Source organism: Centruroides vittatus, unplaced genomic scaffold, assembly GCF_030686945.1.
Source record: "Centruroides vittatus isolate TY-2023 unplaced genomic scaffold, ASM3068694v2 contig_620, whole genome shotgun sequence".
Taxonomy (NCBI): domain Eukaryota; kingdom Metazoa; phylum Arthropoda; class Arachnida; order Scorpiones; family Buthidae; genus Centruroides; species Centruroides vittatus.
The window spans coordinates 1,847,951-1,865,074 of NW_027122381.1; the positions used below are offsets into that span (position 1 = coordinate 1,847,951).

The following is a 17,124-nucleotide window of genomic DNA, read 5'->3' on the forward strand; positions in this document are numbered from 1 at the left end:
GTTAAAACACCAGCAAATTAAGAAATGAGCTTTGTGAACTAAAAACTCATCGCTGCGGTCGAAAGTTTCGAAGAGATTCTTCCAGGTCTGCCTGATGAAAACTAGGAATATAGAGAACGAAAGATTGGCAGGACCCTCCGATCCCACCAGTCCTTCAACCTCTACACTTCTTCTTTTATCACGAACACCTCGAAGTAACCTCCTCCGTCTTTCACTTCCTCTTTGCTCCTTAAAAAAAGGCACTGCAAATCTGACTGTTTTTACTAAGTATCAATTATCATTCAGGGGATTTTAGATCGGATTTTATTACTAAAATTTAGTCAAAAATTTCCCAGTAACCAGTGATTCATAGCGGGACAAAATTGTTTATCGTTTATCCTTCGATCCGGCGCAGGATCCCTATCGCCTATGAATTCTGTAAGAAATTTGGACTTTCCAACTAGGCCACGACAATTTCGTTATCGTTTTTCATCGGAAGAAAGGAAAATCGAGGAAGAAAATATTTCCTCTTTTTATAAAATCCAGCTACAAATTCGTCTGTCCGTCACGCCGTCTATTATCAATATTTTGTTAATGTTTAAAAAAGTCCCCCTGGAATTTGGTAGTTCAAATATGTGGTAGTACGTGACCCGAGTGTCGTCTCGTGTGGGGAAAGGTCCTACTTCCTAGAAATTTGCTACTCTCTTTAAAGTATCTTTCCAAAAAAAAGTTAAGGTGACATTTTCCCCCATTCATACGCGATATTTTTCAAAATAAAAAAAGTTTATTTATAGTTTTTCTACAGTAAATATATACGGAAAAGGAATTATTTTTATAGATAAATTAATTGTACCTAATTAATTTACGGGGCCTTTAATTAATTAAATCTATTTAAATCGTGTAAGACGGACAATGCGTGTTTTGTCTGTCGGATCGAAGACGAAACGTGTTAAATTCACGTCAATGAAGAAGTAAGTTAAAATTGCGTACAAGTACAGAAAATAATGTAAACAAATATGTAAAATACATGTTTTTGAGTAACGTAAAGGTGGAAAAATCGTATATTTAAAGCTTCTAGTTCATTTTGTGAATTACGTAACATAAATTTAATTCTAAAAAAAATTGAAACGTTTTCAAACGGAAGAAATATATTTTATTTGAGAAATAAATTAAAGAGAGAAAATAAAAATTTTTGGAGGAAAGAGAGACATAAATTGAATTTATTTCGCGAGACGACAAAATTGTATTTACTCGTTTCATTTATCTTTCGATTTTCATTTTTTTTCTATAAAATAAATCAAATTTCTTGCTTTTAACTAAAGAAACGTCGATTTAAACACCGGTTTATGCTATTTTGAGACTAAAAATAAAACATGCGTCTCTTTTACCCTCGATTTTATTATTAATTAAGCGGGAAGGGGCAGACAATCGTGCGATAATGACGTTACCGTTTCGAGTGACGGTAATTAACGCGTGTAAAAGTTTAAATTTGCGTAAACAAATTTTGTTACGTAATCGATTCATCATCCGTTTCCACGTGACTACAAAGACGAAGAGCAAATATCACCCCGTTCTATCGAGGATGACGACTTCTGCACACTACCGTAACGCGATTTTACAGCAGATACTGTTATATAAATACGGTTTAAGTACTTAATTTAAACGACGCTTTGCCTAAACGCTAATTAAGTAATTTTTAAAAATAGAATGTAATTAACGATTATGAGTAAGGTTGTACGGACCTAACCGAAAAACACTTACGTTTGGAGACGTAAATAAAAGTAACGTCCAGATAGGAAAGTTTCAGTCGTCACGTGGGATGAATGGGGAGCGAACGTTACCCGTAGCAACGCCCTTGACTGCACGCATTCCCATTGGCCGGTCCGCTTTGACACTTACCCCCGTAGGTCTACCTTTCAGTCGGAATCTATGTAACGAGATGGACACGTCGAGTGGGACTCTTTGAAGATGTACGGGATGCTGTTAGAGAGCGTTCAGCACTACCTCAGGAGCGAGTACGGTGACGTGGCCTGGAGTCGGGTGTTGGAAGAAGCGGGATACAAGAACGTGGTCTTCACCACTCACCAGACCTATCCCGACAAATTGATGATTGATCTGGCATCCGCCTGTTGCCGTCACATACCCATCAACGAGAAGAATGCGGCTTTCCTGCGCTTCTTCGGTAAATGTTTCGTGCGTTTCTTCAGCCATTACGGATACGACACCCTGATCAGGGCTTCGGGGCGCCATTTTCGCGATTTCTTACACGGAATCGATAATCTTCACCATCAGATACGCTTCGGCTATCCCAAGATGCAGAGCCCTTCCTTCTACGTAGAGAGCGAGAGCGTGATGGGTGTCGTACTTCACTACAGATCCAAGAGGGTGGGATTCGCCGAGTACGTCGTAGGACAATTGGTGCAGATCGCCAAGACCTTCTACGACCTGAACTTGAAAGTATCCATTCTGAGAAACGGCCCCGATAACAACGGGACGGGCTGTCACGTGATCTACGAGTTAATTTTTGATAATTTCCCCTATCGAGAAGACCAATTAGTGAAGGAAAACTTGCAGCAGCTGACGGGAATTCAGACTCTTTCCGGTTTATACCTCTTCCGACTTTTCCCATTCGCCTTGGCATTCGACAAAACTTTGACCATTCTACAAGTGGGAGTCAAGTTAATGGAGTTGTTCGGAAGAGAAGAAATGGCAAACAAACCCGTAAAGAAGTACTTCATGATGCACAGGCCCCGAGTTCCTCTCGTTTGGGATCAGGTAAGACACTCGAAAGCTGTAAATCCCCCACTCGGAACGAATCCTTTCCTAATTTAAAGTCGTAATTTTTTACTTAATTACATAAATGGCAGCTTCTGCGATGAAAAATCGTCACTCGGTTTCTAACTGGTTGTGACGTTAATTGCGTTTTTATTGTTAAGACATAATTTATTTATTTTCGTGTCCCAATCGGGACGTCATTAGGGGTGGAACCCATTTACTTGATTATTATCGAGAGGAACGTTCGATGACGCCTCTCCACTAAAGCTAAATATCAAAAGAAAGGGGAAATCTTGTCTGAAAACAGGATGCCAAGTTACGCTTCCTCGGGAAACAAAAACGGAACAGATAAGGCTGCTGCCTGCTTAAAATTGGCATATACCTCGATACGTCTATCTGTACTGTACGCCAACGAAAATCCAACCCGTCTTTATACAGAAATTACCTGTTGTTTAAGAGATTTAAAATTAATATAAAAGTAAAAAATCGTAACTTTTAACCGTTGTAATTCTTAATATTTTTAAAATATGGTGCTGGCGGGAAGAGGAACAGACATTTGGAGCAGAATCTACATCCTTTAATCTTTCGAAGAACAATTGAGAGTCGTCAGAGCGCTCCCCAATCTCAAGCACTATTTTATTCACTCGTCGATCGTTTTACACGAATAAATATTAAAAAAGTCGAGAGAAACACGAGTAAAGAAGTCCTTCGCCCGAGGATTGTCGACATCATTACATATGCTCGGTCGACAGCACCACTTAATTATAACCGGGCTCCATTTTTTTCTATCGTCCACTTAATTTATAGATATAAATCTCCTACAAGAGTAGACAAATTTCCTACGAGTGACACGTAAATTTATCGCTTCGAAAAGTTGTAAATTTACACTTCGCACGTAAAAAATAGCGTAAAAAAGTATTTTCTGTCGCGCGGTGACGATTAACGTCGGTTATCTGGAAAATATACAAGGCAATTTGTTCCCTTAACACGCGACGACAGTGCGTAAAAGCGTCGGAAACACTTTAAAAAAGACTAGAATAATGCGGAATTAAGGGAGGGAGATTGATCCTATCTATCCTTGAACGTTTATTAAAGCATCTGGTGGGAGCACAATTCGTGTTTTGATTGAAATATTATCTGAAGAAGTCGCGATCGGACGATTCACCGAAAGCCCTCCTCCTCGAACACACTCGATTCATTTATTCTTCTTACACTAAGTTCATTATTACCCTTTCGAGCATCTCCGAAAATTAAAATTCGCCGCTCTTAACGTTAGATTTAAATTAATTATAATAAATATTTAAATCCATACACTGACCGGGTCCGAATTCGGCGGCTTTTGTTGAATTAGGCTCTTTTTTTTCTTGCAATTTCTGAAAATTTGGGAGCCGTCTGCCAAACCTACTTGTGGATCCACGAAATTTCTGTTTGTGGCGGTTTATACATTCGTAGAAGATCCCAAAATATATTTACGGTGAAAAACTTTAAAAATTTTTCGGCGCTTGGCCTACAAATCGGGCGTTATACACGAAACGAAAGAAACTTCGACGTTTTCGGAGATTCTCATCCATCACTCGGTGCACGTGAACGGGGCTCGCGACCTCGATTTGTCTTCAAGCATTTATTACGTTAATCGAACCATCTATCATTCATTCCGGAGGGAAATTTTCCGGATTACCCTGCGATAAATAATCTCTTAGAGACTAATTGCCGGAATAACCCAAAGAGATTTACAAACGCGATGCATTTTCTGCTTTCAGCTCTTCATCCTACAAAAAGTAGTGGTGGAAATGGAATGCTTCAACTCCTTCTACGTCAAGTTGCTGGCCGAAGATAGGAGAAACAGTGCCTCCACCAGAAATCTCCTCCTCAAGGGTCAAATGCTTTACATTAACGAGTGGGATGCCATTATTTATCTCTGCGTGCCCTTGTAAGTATGCTCCTACTAATTAATTTAATGAATGGTGAACCGCTTTACTAATTAAGCTGAAGTTTGCCTGCTTTTCCACGGAACAAATTAAAACACTACGTAATGAAATACAGTACAGTTTGTATCGTGTATAAAACACGAGATTTACGCTTCCAAATAATACCATCTACTGATATAACCGTGTAAATGTAAGCTGTAATATAACTTCTATACAGTCGATCGGTATGCATCGAGAACAAAGATTTTTAGTATTAAAATATGAAATTTCTCACATAGACTCGAAGAATTAAAAAAAATGGCGCCTACGTAGGTTCGTAGATCTTTTCCGTGTACGATTACATTGCTTGAGTTTATTTTTTTTCATAAATGGTAACAGGTTCACTCTCAGTTGGTGTCCGGATAGAGGAAATGTGTAGGATTATACACACTTTTTTGTTATCTTGCGTAACGTCTTTCGTATTCAATGTCGAGATGCGATACGCACTCGTTACGTTCGATTTGATTTGGTTAAAAAACACCACTGCGGGAGTGGCATGCGATTATTACGTGGCTCAGTTTTGTGTTTGCGGGAGAGTCCACCGGAAGGGTTAGGATCTAATTCTCAAGTAGTTAAAATTAGGAAATTTCGGATAGGATTCGAACCAGGGTCGTGTTTACAAGGAGAAGAAGATACCCCGTACAAGTTCGGATTCTTAGGTTTAATACGCCCTTTCAGAATGTTGGGTGTTAAACCGACCTCTTAACTCTATTATTGATGACAACGGTAGAATTTTAAAAATGTCTAGACTTAACGACCGTTAGAAATAGAAATAAAAGTAGCTGACGTAACACCGGACGTTTGGTTTAATGACGTTAACCTTCTACGTCGCTTACAATTAAATACCGGCGACGACAAATAGAAAAACTAAAAGGAATTTTTGTGACTTTTACAGATTGAGCGGTCTTCAAGAGATGCAAGAAGTGGGCCTTTATCTGACCGATTTGTGCATTCACGACGGAAGCAGGGAAATCGTCTTGGCGGGATGGCAACACGGCGCACGTTTGGAAGTGTCTTACGAAAAGGTAAATTCTATTGTCGAACGGCGCCCAAATAAATTCCGTTTTCGGTGGGAGGGGACGGAAAGCGCCTGTCGTATGTCATCGTATATCCAGCGTGTCAGCTGATCAATGGAGCTAATATTAGATGTCGTCACGTGTCCCATTGTCCTTGTTGTCGATTGCCATGTGGTCACACAGAATTTTCGCTTCTCGAATCCTGCCAACTTTTTTTTTGGTCCTCTTTTTTTGACAAACGAAGGACAAAAGAATTTTATATCCGCTACAAAAACTCGAAAAAGAAAAAGATTTTTTACCAGATTTGTCGAAACAATTTGCAATTAAGACGAAGCAAGTGTTTCGTTTTCGCGTTTGAAATGGGAAATTTGTTTGTTTATGCCCTGTGCTTCATTTTCTTGTTTATGTCGCGTCTGGTCGTTTCGTGTCGCTCGATCTGGCGCGCGCCGTCGCAGAGCAATTCGATACAAACATGCAATTAAAATTTTTTGACGTTTGTAGATGCAGCTGATATAAATGTATATCATCTACGAATGGTTACGCCCTAATTTTAGCTGTTTTAAATTAAATTATGACGCGCCAAGTAGAGTTCAAGACGTATTATTTTCAGATTTCCAGAAAAGTTAACGTACGCAAGAACGTGAGGTAATCGGTCGTTTTTCTCCATGAAGAATAGGTGTCGAGAATTAAGCGTGACGGACAGACGATTTTTTTAAACATCTCTAGAAGATCTTGATTTATTTTAACTTCGATAAGACAACGAAAATTATTTAATACGAGTATTGAATTTTGGGTTTAATTATTGCAGCAAGAACAACGAAGCAAGAAATTGGAACAAAATCTTCAGATGCTGGACCAGTGGAAACAGAAAGGAGATGATTTACTCTATTCTATGATCCCCAAAGCTGTAGCGGAACGTCTCAGAAACGGTGTCGACCCCATTAACACCTGCGAGGTGAGCATTTTCGTAATAGTTTTTCTGTTATCTTTCGTAGAAATTTCTACCTTCTAAGAAGGGATGATGATCCTTTCGTTAGAGGATAAATCCTCAGTAAAAAGAGAATTGGAACAATCGAGTTTTGGTTTCTGAGAAACAGAGTTTAAATAGAGAAATACACAATTATAAGGATTGAGCGGTGGGATCTTAAGATTAATTTATGAAAAACGAAAATAAAAATTGAAACATAAGACGAAATGAAATGTCACCGATATCCGCTTTATTATTTCTTTTTTTTTTTTTCTTTTATCCACCCGCTTATAATGTCCTCATTAAGAATTAATTATGCACAAATGTCGGGAAGGTCGACCTAAATGCAAATGTCTGACTCTCTTATCTCTCGTCTACCGAGTTTTTCTTCAAATTCTCGTCAAGTTCGTTCTCACCGAGATTAAAGTCGGCGCCCGTAGGTCGATGCGGTCGAGCCGACAGAGCCACTTCCGGTTTATCGATCAGACGTCATTTCCGAAAAGAGGATTAGAACCGATGCCGCGAAGTGACGTCGCCTTTTTCGTCACTATCGGGTTTTTTAAGGAGCGTTATTACGCAAACGGAAGCGTGTAAATTCATTCTCATGCGAAAGACGATGCTAAAATATCGAGTTTTTTTTATTTCTTAAAAGGAAATTTTTTCAAGTTTTGTTTCTCTCGTTTCGTTTGCGCAGTAGGCTTAACCGGTAGCAACTACTATATCGGGATTTGTCGGTGCGAGAGAAGCGTCAGGGAGGAAATGTAGAGAGGAAAGTCGGAAGGAGGATATTAGATGGAGGTGAAAATGGATCCTCAATACAGGAAATGAATCTAGACAATCTACTGTCTCATTTTCTACTGATTTCACTCATTGTTTCTATTAAGGAGACCATTTCGATGAAGAAAACACCAAAAATCATAAGAGTGTTTCGAATTTTCTTAAAGAAGCGACATTCTTTAAGTTTTAATTAACAAATTTGCGTCATTAAAACATTTTGACGTCGAGTTTCAACTTTTAATTATAAATCGAACTAAACGAATGATAGCCAATTAGAACGCGCTAATTTGAATTCGACGTTAATGATCGCCGATTGGTTAATATTGCCGAGAGACACCTGGCGAATTTTTTTGAAACTAAAGATTTATAATAAATTTTATATTTTATAATCTATACATTGTACATTTGTACAATATTTTGTTTATATTGTTTTACTGGTAAAATTAGTCTGCGCCATCTAATGAAGATAATCGAAATTAATCACTATTTTATCAAAATGACGTTTTACGTAAAGAAATTAAAATGAGCGCTGATAATAGCGCCCTCTGGTAATTGGTATGTACACAAATGGCTGCAAATGCCATTAAAAAGAAGTTGTATTCTTAAAATTTTAAAAATGAGGGAAAATTTATTTGAATTTTAATAATAATTTTTTCAGTTTTTTTCTTAAGTTTTACATTAGATATTCGGAGATTTACGAAACATCAAAGCGGATGACCAATAAAGATTCCCGAGTGCGAGCGGGGAGTCTGATTTCGCCATTAGTAGTGTTATTGTAGGTGTTGGCTGTCCTAATTGGAGGAAAGGAATTTTAATTAAGTAAACAGACCTCTTACATCACGGGTTCGGGGCGTGTTTGACACTACGTTGTCACACGTGCACATTTTTCACGTTTATAGACAACTCCAAGAGGGAGGATCGCGTGTTTGCTTATTTTTACACATGGACGAAAAATAATTTATTTAAGAGGGAAATTTCACGATTAGGAATAAAATTTTCGACATTCGTTTGTGCATTATTTTTTGCTTAGTTTCACACTTTGGTGATGCGCTCGGCAGTGAAGCTTAAAGATAATTTCTGAATTTTTCTGATAATATATTTGGAACAACTCTGATTAAATAAGAAAAATGAGGATTGAAATTCAAGAAAATACCATTTAAATTTTTTAAAAAATAATGGTAAAACGTAAACTCCAGACATCAGTGTAACTTTTAGATTCTTTTAATAAACAGTGTTGTAACAAGTAAATATGCTTGAATTAATTTAAGAAGGTAATGCGGATGGAGGTCAAAGCTAGGAATATGTTAATTTAATTTTTATTTATGTCCAAATCTCATTATATCCGAAGGAGGAATTCTTCTGCACAGTTGGCTTCGTCTTGTTTTGGGATGCTAATTTAAGAAATAATTCACGAGATAATGATGGAAAATTCTATTGTTTTCTATATTTTGCATTCCTTTTCGGTATTATATGTATGACATTGGACATCTTCGTGTATAGGAAACGAAATTCTTGATACAGAATCATTGAAAATTGTATGAGAAAATGAGGGGTTATATAAACACGCGGCGGTATCCGTAAGGATATTTTATTTTTTAAAGTTTAAATATTAAAAATAAGCTGTCTCAGTTAGTAAATATACAGACGACACGTCAAATAAATAAATAAGTTGGAGTTACAATTTGTTTTCTTAACACAAATCAAAATTTCATTTTGTGTTAATCTTCTTCTTAACAAGAAAAATAAGGAAATTTCATAAGATTTTGATGTATTGCGCATTAGTACAGATGTAATGCGTAAAAATATTAATTCGTATTTATAAATAAAGAACTCGAGACGTAAAGTTTATTTATCTTCGTTACTATATAGGAACACCATAGAGCGCTTTAGCGTAGCTCAGCCACACGCGTAACGTTAAAGCGCCAACTTTGACCCCGAATATCTCCACCACCGATGAACCGATTTGGACGAAACTTAAAGTAGTTAGTGACTACGACCAGTACTATGGACGTCTAAAATTTTGAGTAAATTTGTTGGATCATTTCGGACTCGCGTTTCGTTACAACCAGAGAGAATAGCCACATCGAGTTACCAAACACTCCAGAAGAGTCTGTCTGTGTTTAATAGCTGGTTCGAGAGCCGACTGTTGCCCATTTGCCCTTTTGAAGGTTTTATTTAAACATCGAGTATAAAATCGTAACTCATTTTTACAATTTTAACATATGGGCGATCGGTTATCAAGCGAGTGTCGGGCGAATATAGAATTATCAAGAAAACTATTCTATCGACGTTATCGATGATTGAAAAATACTTGAAATCTCCTAAAAATTTGGTGGAACCACGACGAAAACATCAAAGAAACTTTCGAAAGCTGTGGCATAAGAATAGCGGAAGCTTTGGACGAAGTAATGTCGCCACGATAATAAATCGGGAAAACCAGCATATCACAGAAGAAAGCTGCGAGCTATACTTTGTGCCTTAAAGTCGTGTAATAAGTTGGTCGAACGTTAAAGCAATATTAGCGAGGGAACTTTAACTCGATGAAATGTTTAACCCCGAAAGTATATTCAAATATTCTAAATATCAACGTAACAAGTTACTTTTCAGTCTGTTATACGCAAATCTCATTCTATATTCTTTCCCGAACGTTAGTAATTCGCTTTCAAAGATTTTATTACAGTTCTTCCGATTAGTGGTAAAAATGTTCGCATTGAAACGAGAATTTCTTTCTTTCTTACAAAATTCTTGACGTAACAACATTCCTGCTTCTTGGATTTTTCTGAAGCGACTTTCGGCGATACCGATCTAACAAATAGCTATTCTTATCGATCGTCTACATCAAATTCCACTTGTTCCTTCTTGCTAAGAAGAATTCTCTTGTAAATTTACATATCCCTTTAGGAAGCCATTTACATTTTTATAATTCATAAAATTCCCAGTGTTATTGGCAATTACGTGGCAGTATAGCGTAATAACGGCGTAGAATATAACCCGTAAAAGGCTAACCCGAATAAGTATATAACTGACGGATGAAAAGTTTCATTTATTCTTAAATTAGACCAATTTGCCGAGTTGTTTATCTCCTCGATACAAATTTAAAACGTTCTTTTTTTTCAAAGAGATTCGGAGATTTATTTATATTTAACTGTTTATTCTTATTAGATAATATATGGAGGAGTACAAAACGGATTATTATGCATTTATCAATAGCGCACCTTTAGATTTTGCCGCTTGTTTATTTAAAATTTTCTAACGATTCTCTTCTCCTTGCTTCGAGAGGTGACTTTTTATAACTCAATTAACTCGTTAGTTACCGAAATAAAGCTTTATATACGAGATGAGTCAGCATTGGACAGATAGAATTTATCTGAAATTCTATTATTAGACTCTTCCGCCATTCTTTTTTGAAACTGTTTAACCTCGTTAAAGTTGGTTTTTGTGGAATGGTGCTAAGTGCAGTTGTTAGGTTTATTTTTTGTCTACTTAGTTTTTATGTAAATGAAGAGACAAACGTCCTTGGACGAGTGAGAGAAAAAAAATGGAGAGGATAAATATAAGGAAGGAGAGCAATTTTTCTTGATTTGGCGCCTGGAAACCCGATAGAAAAACACTTAATCGTAGTGTGTAATAAAAGACCTTGGCCGAAAAAACGTCGACGGAAGCTCGTTTTTTATCGCTAAAAGTATTTGTTAAAAAAGACTAAATCCTTTATCGAATTTTTTCCTCCATTTTTGAGTAATTAATTATAGCCTAATAATGGCTAAGAAACAAATGCTCGTATCTAAATGGATATTTTAAAAATAACAATAAAATATCAGTTATGAAAGATTTACAAAATTAAAAAGTACTTTTTTTTGGATGCTTTCGAATTTTTATACTAAACAATAAATTTCGGCCGGCAAATACATGTTTACATACCGCATTCTTCGTCACCATCGTAGTTTCATTTAAATATTTGGTTTATCCGCGAGTAGTACGTAGTTCTAACACCCGAAAAATCGATATGTTGCACATCTCAGTTTAATTTTATGCTGAAATGATATGAAAAAATTAATAAAAACGTTTTATATATAATGTAAAAGTTAGGCAAACGTATTATTTTTGAAGAAAATGGTATCTCGAACCAGCGGGATGTTCTATACTGTCTAAATGCTACTTTTATATAAATTAATTATTGCAGTGAAGTCGACCTCCATTAACAATTCTCTCGACATCGTATTGCCAGATGCAAACATTTCTCTGAGTAATGTGTTTATCCACTTTCTAGATCTCATTATCTACATTTTTAGCGGTTCTTTTCAGCCTTAAAACAGTAAATGCAATGCAAATTCGCTTGAAAACTGCATTGAATGAGCTTAAAATTTATTGTAAAAAATTATTGATTTTTGTAGACAATTTTTTAAAGTTAATAATTTTTAAATTGAAAATATTAAATTAAATTAGTTTTTAATGGATTAATTTACTCATTTTACCAAGTTTTAAGTAGGTTTATTTGTTTTCTTCTGTGATGGAAGAAGAGCGCGAGAATTATTTCTTCGCTTGTCGAAGTAAAGACATTCTTACACTTATTTTCGATTATTTTACTTATTTCTACAGCAAATTTTACAATAAAATGTATCGTTATCAATATTTTTTGCTGTTGTTTCCTAGTCATTCGACGAAGTGACAGTTTTATTTAGCGAAGTCGTTGATTTTGGTGATTTGTGCGCCCAACTTACGGCAATGCAAGCGGTTCAATGCGTCAACGACGTTTACACCCTGTGCGATCGAGTGATCGATCATCACCTTGTGTATAAGGTAAAAACTAGAAGATTGCTCAAATATAAGCCCAAATTTTCTAGAATATTTAAATAAAACACTTCTTTCAGGTAGAAACGGTAGGTCAAGTGTACATGTTAGTCAGTGGTGCGCCCGAGAGGAGGCCCGATCACGCTCAGAATGTTGCTGGAGCGGCTCTGAGTATATTACGAGAAGTAGAGAAGATGGAAGGTAGATACAGAGAGCAGAAAGTTATGGTGAGGATAGGTACGTACCGTTTTAAAACATTTGCAAAATAAAAACTTTGTAGCGCCCGTATATTTGTTTGATATCTATTATAGGGATGCACACCGGACCCGTTGCAGCCGGAGTGGTGGGAAGGAAGATGTTGAGATATTGTTTATTTGGCGATACCGTGAATACCGCTGCCAGAATGCAAAGTCACGGAAAGGTAGGCGAACATTTTGCAGAATTGGAGCAATTGGAAATTAATTTTCAGATATAAATTGTCTTTAGGCAGGGAAAATACATATCAGCGAACCCTGTCAGAAGCAGTTGATAGGAAGTGCGTATAAATGGGAATTTAGAGGCACCATCGACGTTAAGGTAAGTTTGGCACAAATTGATTAATTAGCGTCGGGCGCCAATTCACGACGTCCACGTTTTTGCCCATTACGGAAGGGTCCCACCCGCGATGGGGTCTATTAGCCGGATAAGCTCCGATCCTCGTGGATGGTGCAGTCCGATCGGATTCGAATCCGGATGGCTAACGTCTTACCGCGCCGCCATCTGGCCTAATTTGCATAAATGGTAATTATAAAAAGTTGCGTAATAACAAATGTAACGTTTTACAGGGGAAAGGAAAAATGAATACTTATTGGTTAGTCGGATTACAAACAGATGGAGAAAGCGTTACGAGTTGAACGGAAGGGCCTATATTCCCGCATCGTCTTAAAAAATTATTTTATTAACGATGTCCATGTAAATAAAATAAATATATTTATATAAATCTTATTGTTAAATATAAAAAGAATAAAAGTAAAAAAAATTAAATTAATGCAAAACTCGTGCCATAAATGTACGTCAACAAACAAAACTTGTGCAGTGTTTTAACGATTAAAAATATTTTATACGCTTCTTTAATGCCATCTGGTGATTGTTGTAATAAACTAAGTTACGTCTTGGCGGATTGGCATTGGTATCGTTGTTGCCAACTTGTGGCTTTTTAAATTACACACGCGCGTTTGTTAATATCCGAAATAAAGTTTTGTGAAATAAATATAATTATTATTTTCATTGTTTAAGTAAATTGCATAAAATAAACATCGGAGTTTAAAAAATGTTTGCAAGCGAAATTCTCTTAAAATTGTACAGTATTTTTATGTGAAATAAAAGCTTTAGTTCGATTTTAGAACTTTTTTTATTGTAAAACACTATTAAAACTTCCGAAAGTAGACGAATGTAAAGTTAAAACAGCGCCATTCAACAGATGAATGGAAAATATTACACAACCCACGAATATAATTTGCAATAAATACAAAATTGTACATAGATATTAATGACCACAAAAATATTTTTAATGCAACGTTTGTAATACGAATCAATTACGATTGGATTATAACGAATGGTAAACTAATAAATGAATATTTATTAGTACGTGTTAAATGATTTTGATGAAAAATGTTAACGTTTTCGTCCCGAAAAGTAATTAAATAAGACAGAAGATGGAAACATTAATGGAGAAATGAAGTCGTATTTTACAAGTCAGACGATGGGAAATTTCGATCAGCACCACCAAGCGGGAAGTAAGAACGTTAGTAAAACTTGTGGCGAGCGACATTTGCAAAATCGAGGGTGACCGGAAAACAAAAGTAAATTACGAAAAACGAAGAAGGTAAGTCAATCATTTATCGGTTTATTAAATTATTTTTTTAATAAACATTCACCGGAACCAAACTGCAACTCGAATTACCGGTTGAACGGGCGAGGCAAAAACTAAACGTTCTTTGACTCTAAATGGAAGGGACTGGCATTAACGAAGTTTTAATTCGAATAGATCCGAGGTAAAAAGCAGCCAAGACACTTTTTCGGCGGAAAGAACTCAAACAAAGTACTAACAGCAAAAGCCTAACACAAATTGTCAAAGTGCGGATTTACATTTTATTTTGATTCCATTGTCGGAGCCTTTTTATTATCTAAAATGCGGAGTTTGTTAAGCACACCCGGTCCTAAACACATTAAAACATCTTTGTGGGAATTATATAATGTTTCAGAAAACTGATGGATAAGATCTCGCGCTACATTCCTTTCTATAAATCGGACGAAACACTTGTTCGTATTGGGAATTAAAATTTGAATGAGCGAATTTCCAGCCGTAAACTTCGACGTGTTCGGTAGGAAATCAACCTTTCCCGTTTTTAAACGGAAGATGCTGGAAGTTGCAGCTGAAATTTTCTTTCCAAGGGTTACCAGAGACTGGAATCTTCGAAAGAGATGCCGTCTCTTCGGTTTCGGATTTCCAACTGCGGTTATTAAATATGAGTCGAAAACCGTTCGGATCGTATATTTTCGTGACGGTTACCCGCCCGGCGACTACCAAAAAAGCAAATGGCCATTTTTTTTATTATGTTTTGCAGATTAAAACTAATGTTGCATTGCGGTAGGAAAGTTTATATCTTAATTCCCAGATTTTTGTAATTTTTGTATATGAGAGATTTGAAGAATATATGACTGATTTGTTTAACTGTCATAGAACAAATCGTTCATGTTTTTTTTAAATGTTTACTCAACTGTTATCAACTTTTGAATTATTCTTTTGGAATTTAAACGCTACTTTATTTATTTATTTTTTTAATAGAATGATAAATATCTGTTTAAATTATTAAAACAAAAAGAAAACTGTATCGAAAACAAAATATTCTCAGAAACATAATTTGAGTAGGCGCAATAATATCTACTATTTAAATTTTAATAACTCCTGTGCTTCTTGTCGAAAATTTTCGGAATTTGGTAGGGAGGTTCATTTAATAGAGGAATTGATGCTGTTAAATTTTGGTGATTAAAAGTCGAGGGGGTGAGAAGATGCGGATGGTCGTGTGTATCTCCAGTAGGGTCGGGCTTAATGTGATTTTATTGTTTATTAGCATTTACATTTTTTTAAAAATAAAACCCATTGAAAATTAAGTTTTTTACCATTTTATAATAAAATATCGTAACAGATGGCGCCACCCACGCAGTTTTAAATGTCGCCGGGAAAGCTAAGTGACAACTGAATTTTTTCCTTTCCTACGGACATTAGAGAAACTTTTTGTCAAATCTTTCTGAGTTCGACTACACTTAAAATAGGGAAAACACGGGTGCTGATAGATAGGAATCGAGTTTCTCGAGAAAGTTCCATTTTGATGTATTTTGATTCTAACAATCGTAGATCTGTCATTTGTAGATCTGCTGTGACGTGTGATATCGAATGTTGGGCAATAAAACGAACGGAGATTGCAGAATACTAAAATCTCTCTAAAGCAGAGGTCTCAAACTCAAACGCAACAAAGGGCCAGTGAAATCGATGTATATCAGATGCGGCTTGTTTGAATATTTTTAATTTAACACCGTAAAATATTTTATCGTTATATCTTAAATCAAAATCAACTTTGCGTCACAACTATTTCCCGCAATTCTACTGAAATTCTATTCAAATTATAAATTCAATTTGCTTCGTTCGAAATTCATATCGCTACCGTAATTATTTATGTCCAATTGACCTGACACAGTATCACAAATGCATCTCCATTTGTTGTTTTATAATAATTTTTCCGCTTATCATTTTAACGTTTTTAAATTTCGACAAACCGTTAACAGCCCAACTCTCGCGTTTCCGTGTTAAATTTGCATTTATTAATACTTCTACGCAGTGGCGTAGCGTGGGTGTCAGCCGTAATTCTAAAGAACTTTTCGGCAAAGAACAATCATCATTATTGTGTATTGTACAGGTGTATTGTGTATTTATTGTGAAATTTTGCCGCCCCCTAAAAGTGCCGCCCGGGGCGGGCCGCTCCTGCCGCCCCCACTACGCTACGCCACTGTTTCTATGTGTAATTTAATCTTTCAACACTCCGAATTACTGATTAGCGTAGAAAATCCTTACGATACGTAAATCTTTTTCGTATTTCGAACTATGTTGCTAGTTTTTCTCTTTCTTAACTTTCCTGGATTATCTCTATTCTTGTTTGAAAATTGGAAGATAACACAAAATAGTGGATAATAATATGAAAATACAAAATTGTTTTGTTTCCCCTCTTTTTAAACAGTTTTAAATCTCCGATAACAGCCTTCCGACCATCTCCGGAAAGATGGCTTCGCGTACCTGCGTCGAACAGGAAGTGTTCTTCACTGATTTATAGACCGATCGATCTTTTTGGATTATAATAATTTTCAGTATTCGTTTGATATTTTTGAATAAACATATGACGAGAACAACGTCCTCATTAACAAAAAGGTTGATCTGTATTTTTTAAATTTGGAAAAATGAGATCTCGTTTCCGAACTGATAGTCTGGAAATTGAAACAAAATATGCTGTAAATGATAAAATATCGCACAATTAACAAAGGATACGAGGACAGGGTCAATTTAATTGGGTCATCCCGTACAAATAATTTTGAAAAAACCATTTTATCAAAGTTTACATCGAAATAAACTGTGTCACATCAAATATGCAATTTAACTCGAGAACCATTTTTTACGGCTTGTTTTTTACACGACTTTTTCATCATCAGAAGCGATAATGCCGCTATTAAGTCTCGGTCGATTCTCATCTCGAATAAAAGAATTGTACACAGAATATATCCTTTAATTTTAAACATGTCGTGTATAGGCCTATATCGTGCATTT

At 36.0% G+C, this 17,124-nt stretch overlaps 1 protein-coding gene across 1 annotated transcript; it reads left to right on the forward strand.

Moving 5' to 3' along the window:
• Positions 1-1,687: 1,687 nt before the first annotated feature.
• Positions 1,688-13,645, forward strand: LOC136979430 (soluble guanylate cyclase 89Da-like). The gene is made up of 9 exons (XM_067275411.1): positions 1,688-2,754; positions 4,515-4,684; positions 5,617-5,746; positions 6,546-6,692; positions 12,132-12,278; positions 12,350-12,506; positions 12,581-12,690; positions 12,756-12,845; positions 13,094-13,645. The coding sequence occupies exons 1-9, from the start codon at positions 1,948-1,950 to the stop codon at positions 13,160-13,162; spliced, it is 1,827 nt and encodes a 608-aa protein (XP_067131512.1). The 5' UTR covers positions 1,688-1,947; the 3' UTR covers positions 13,163-13,645.
• The last annotated feature ends 3,479 nt before the right edge of the window (positions 13,646-17,124 follow it).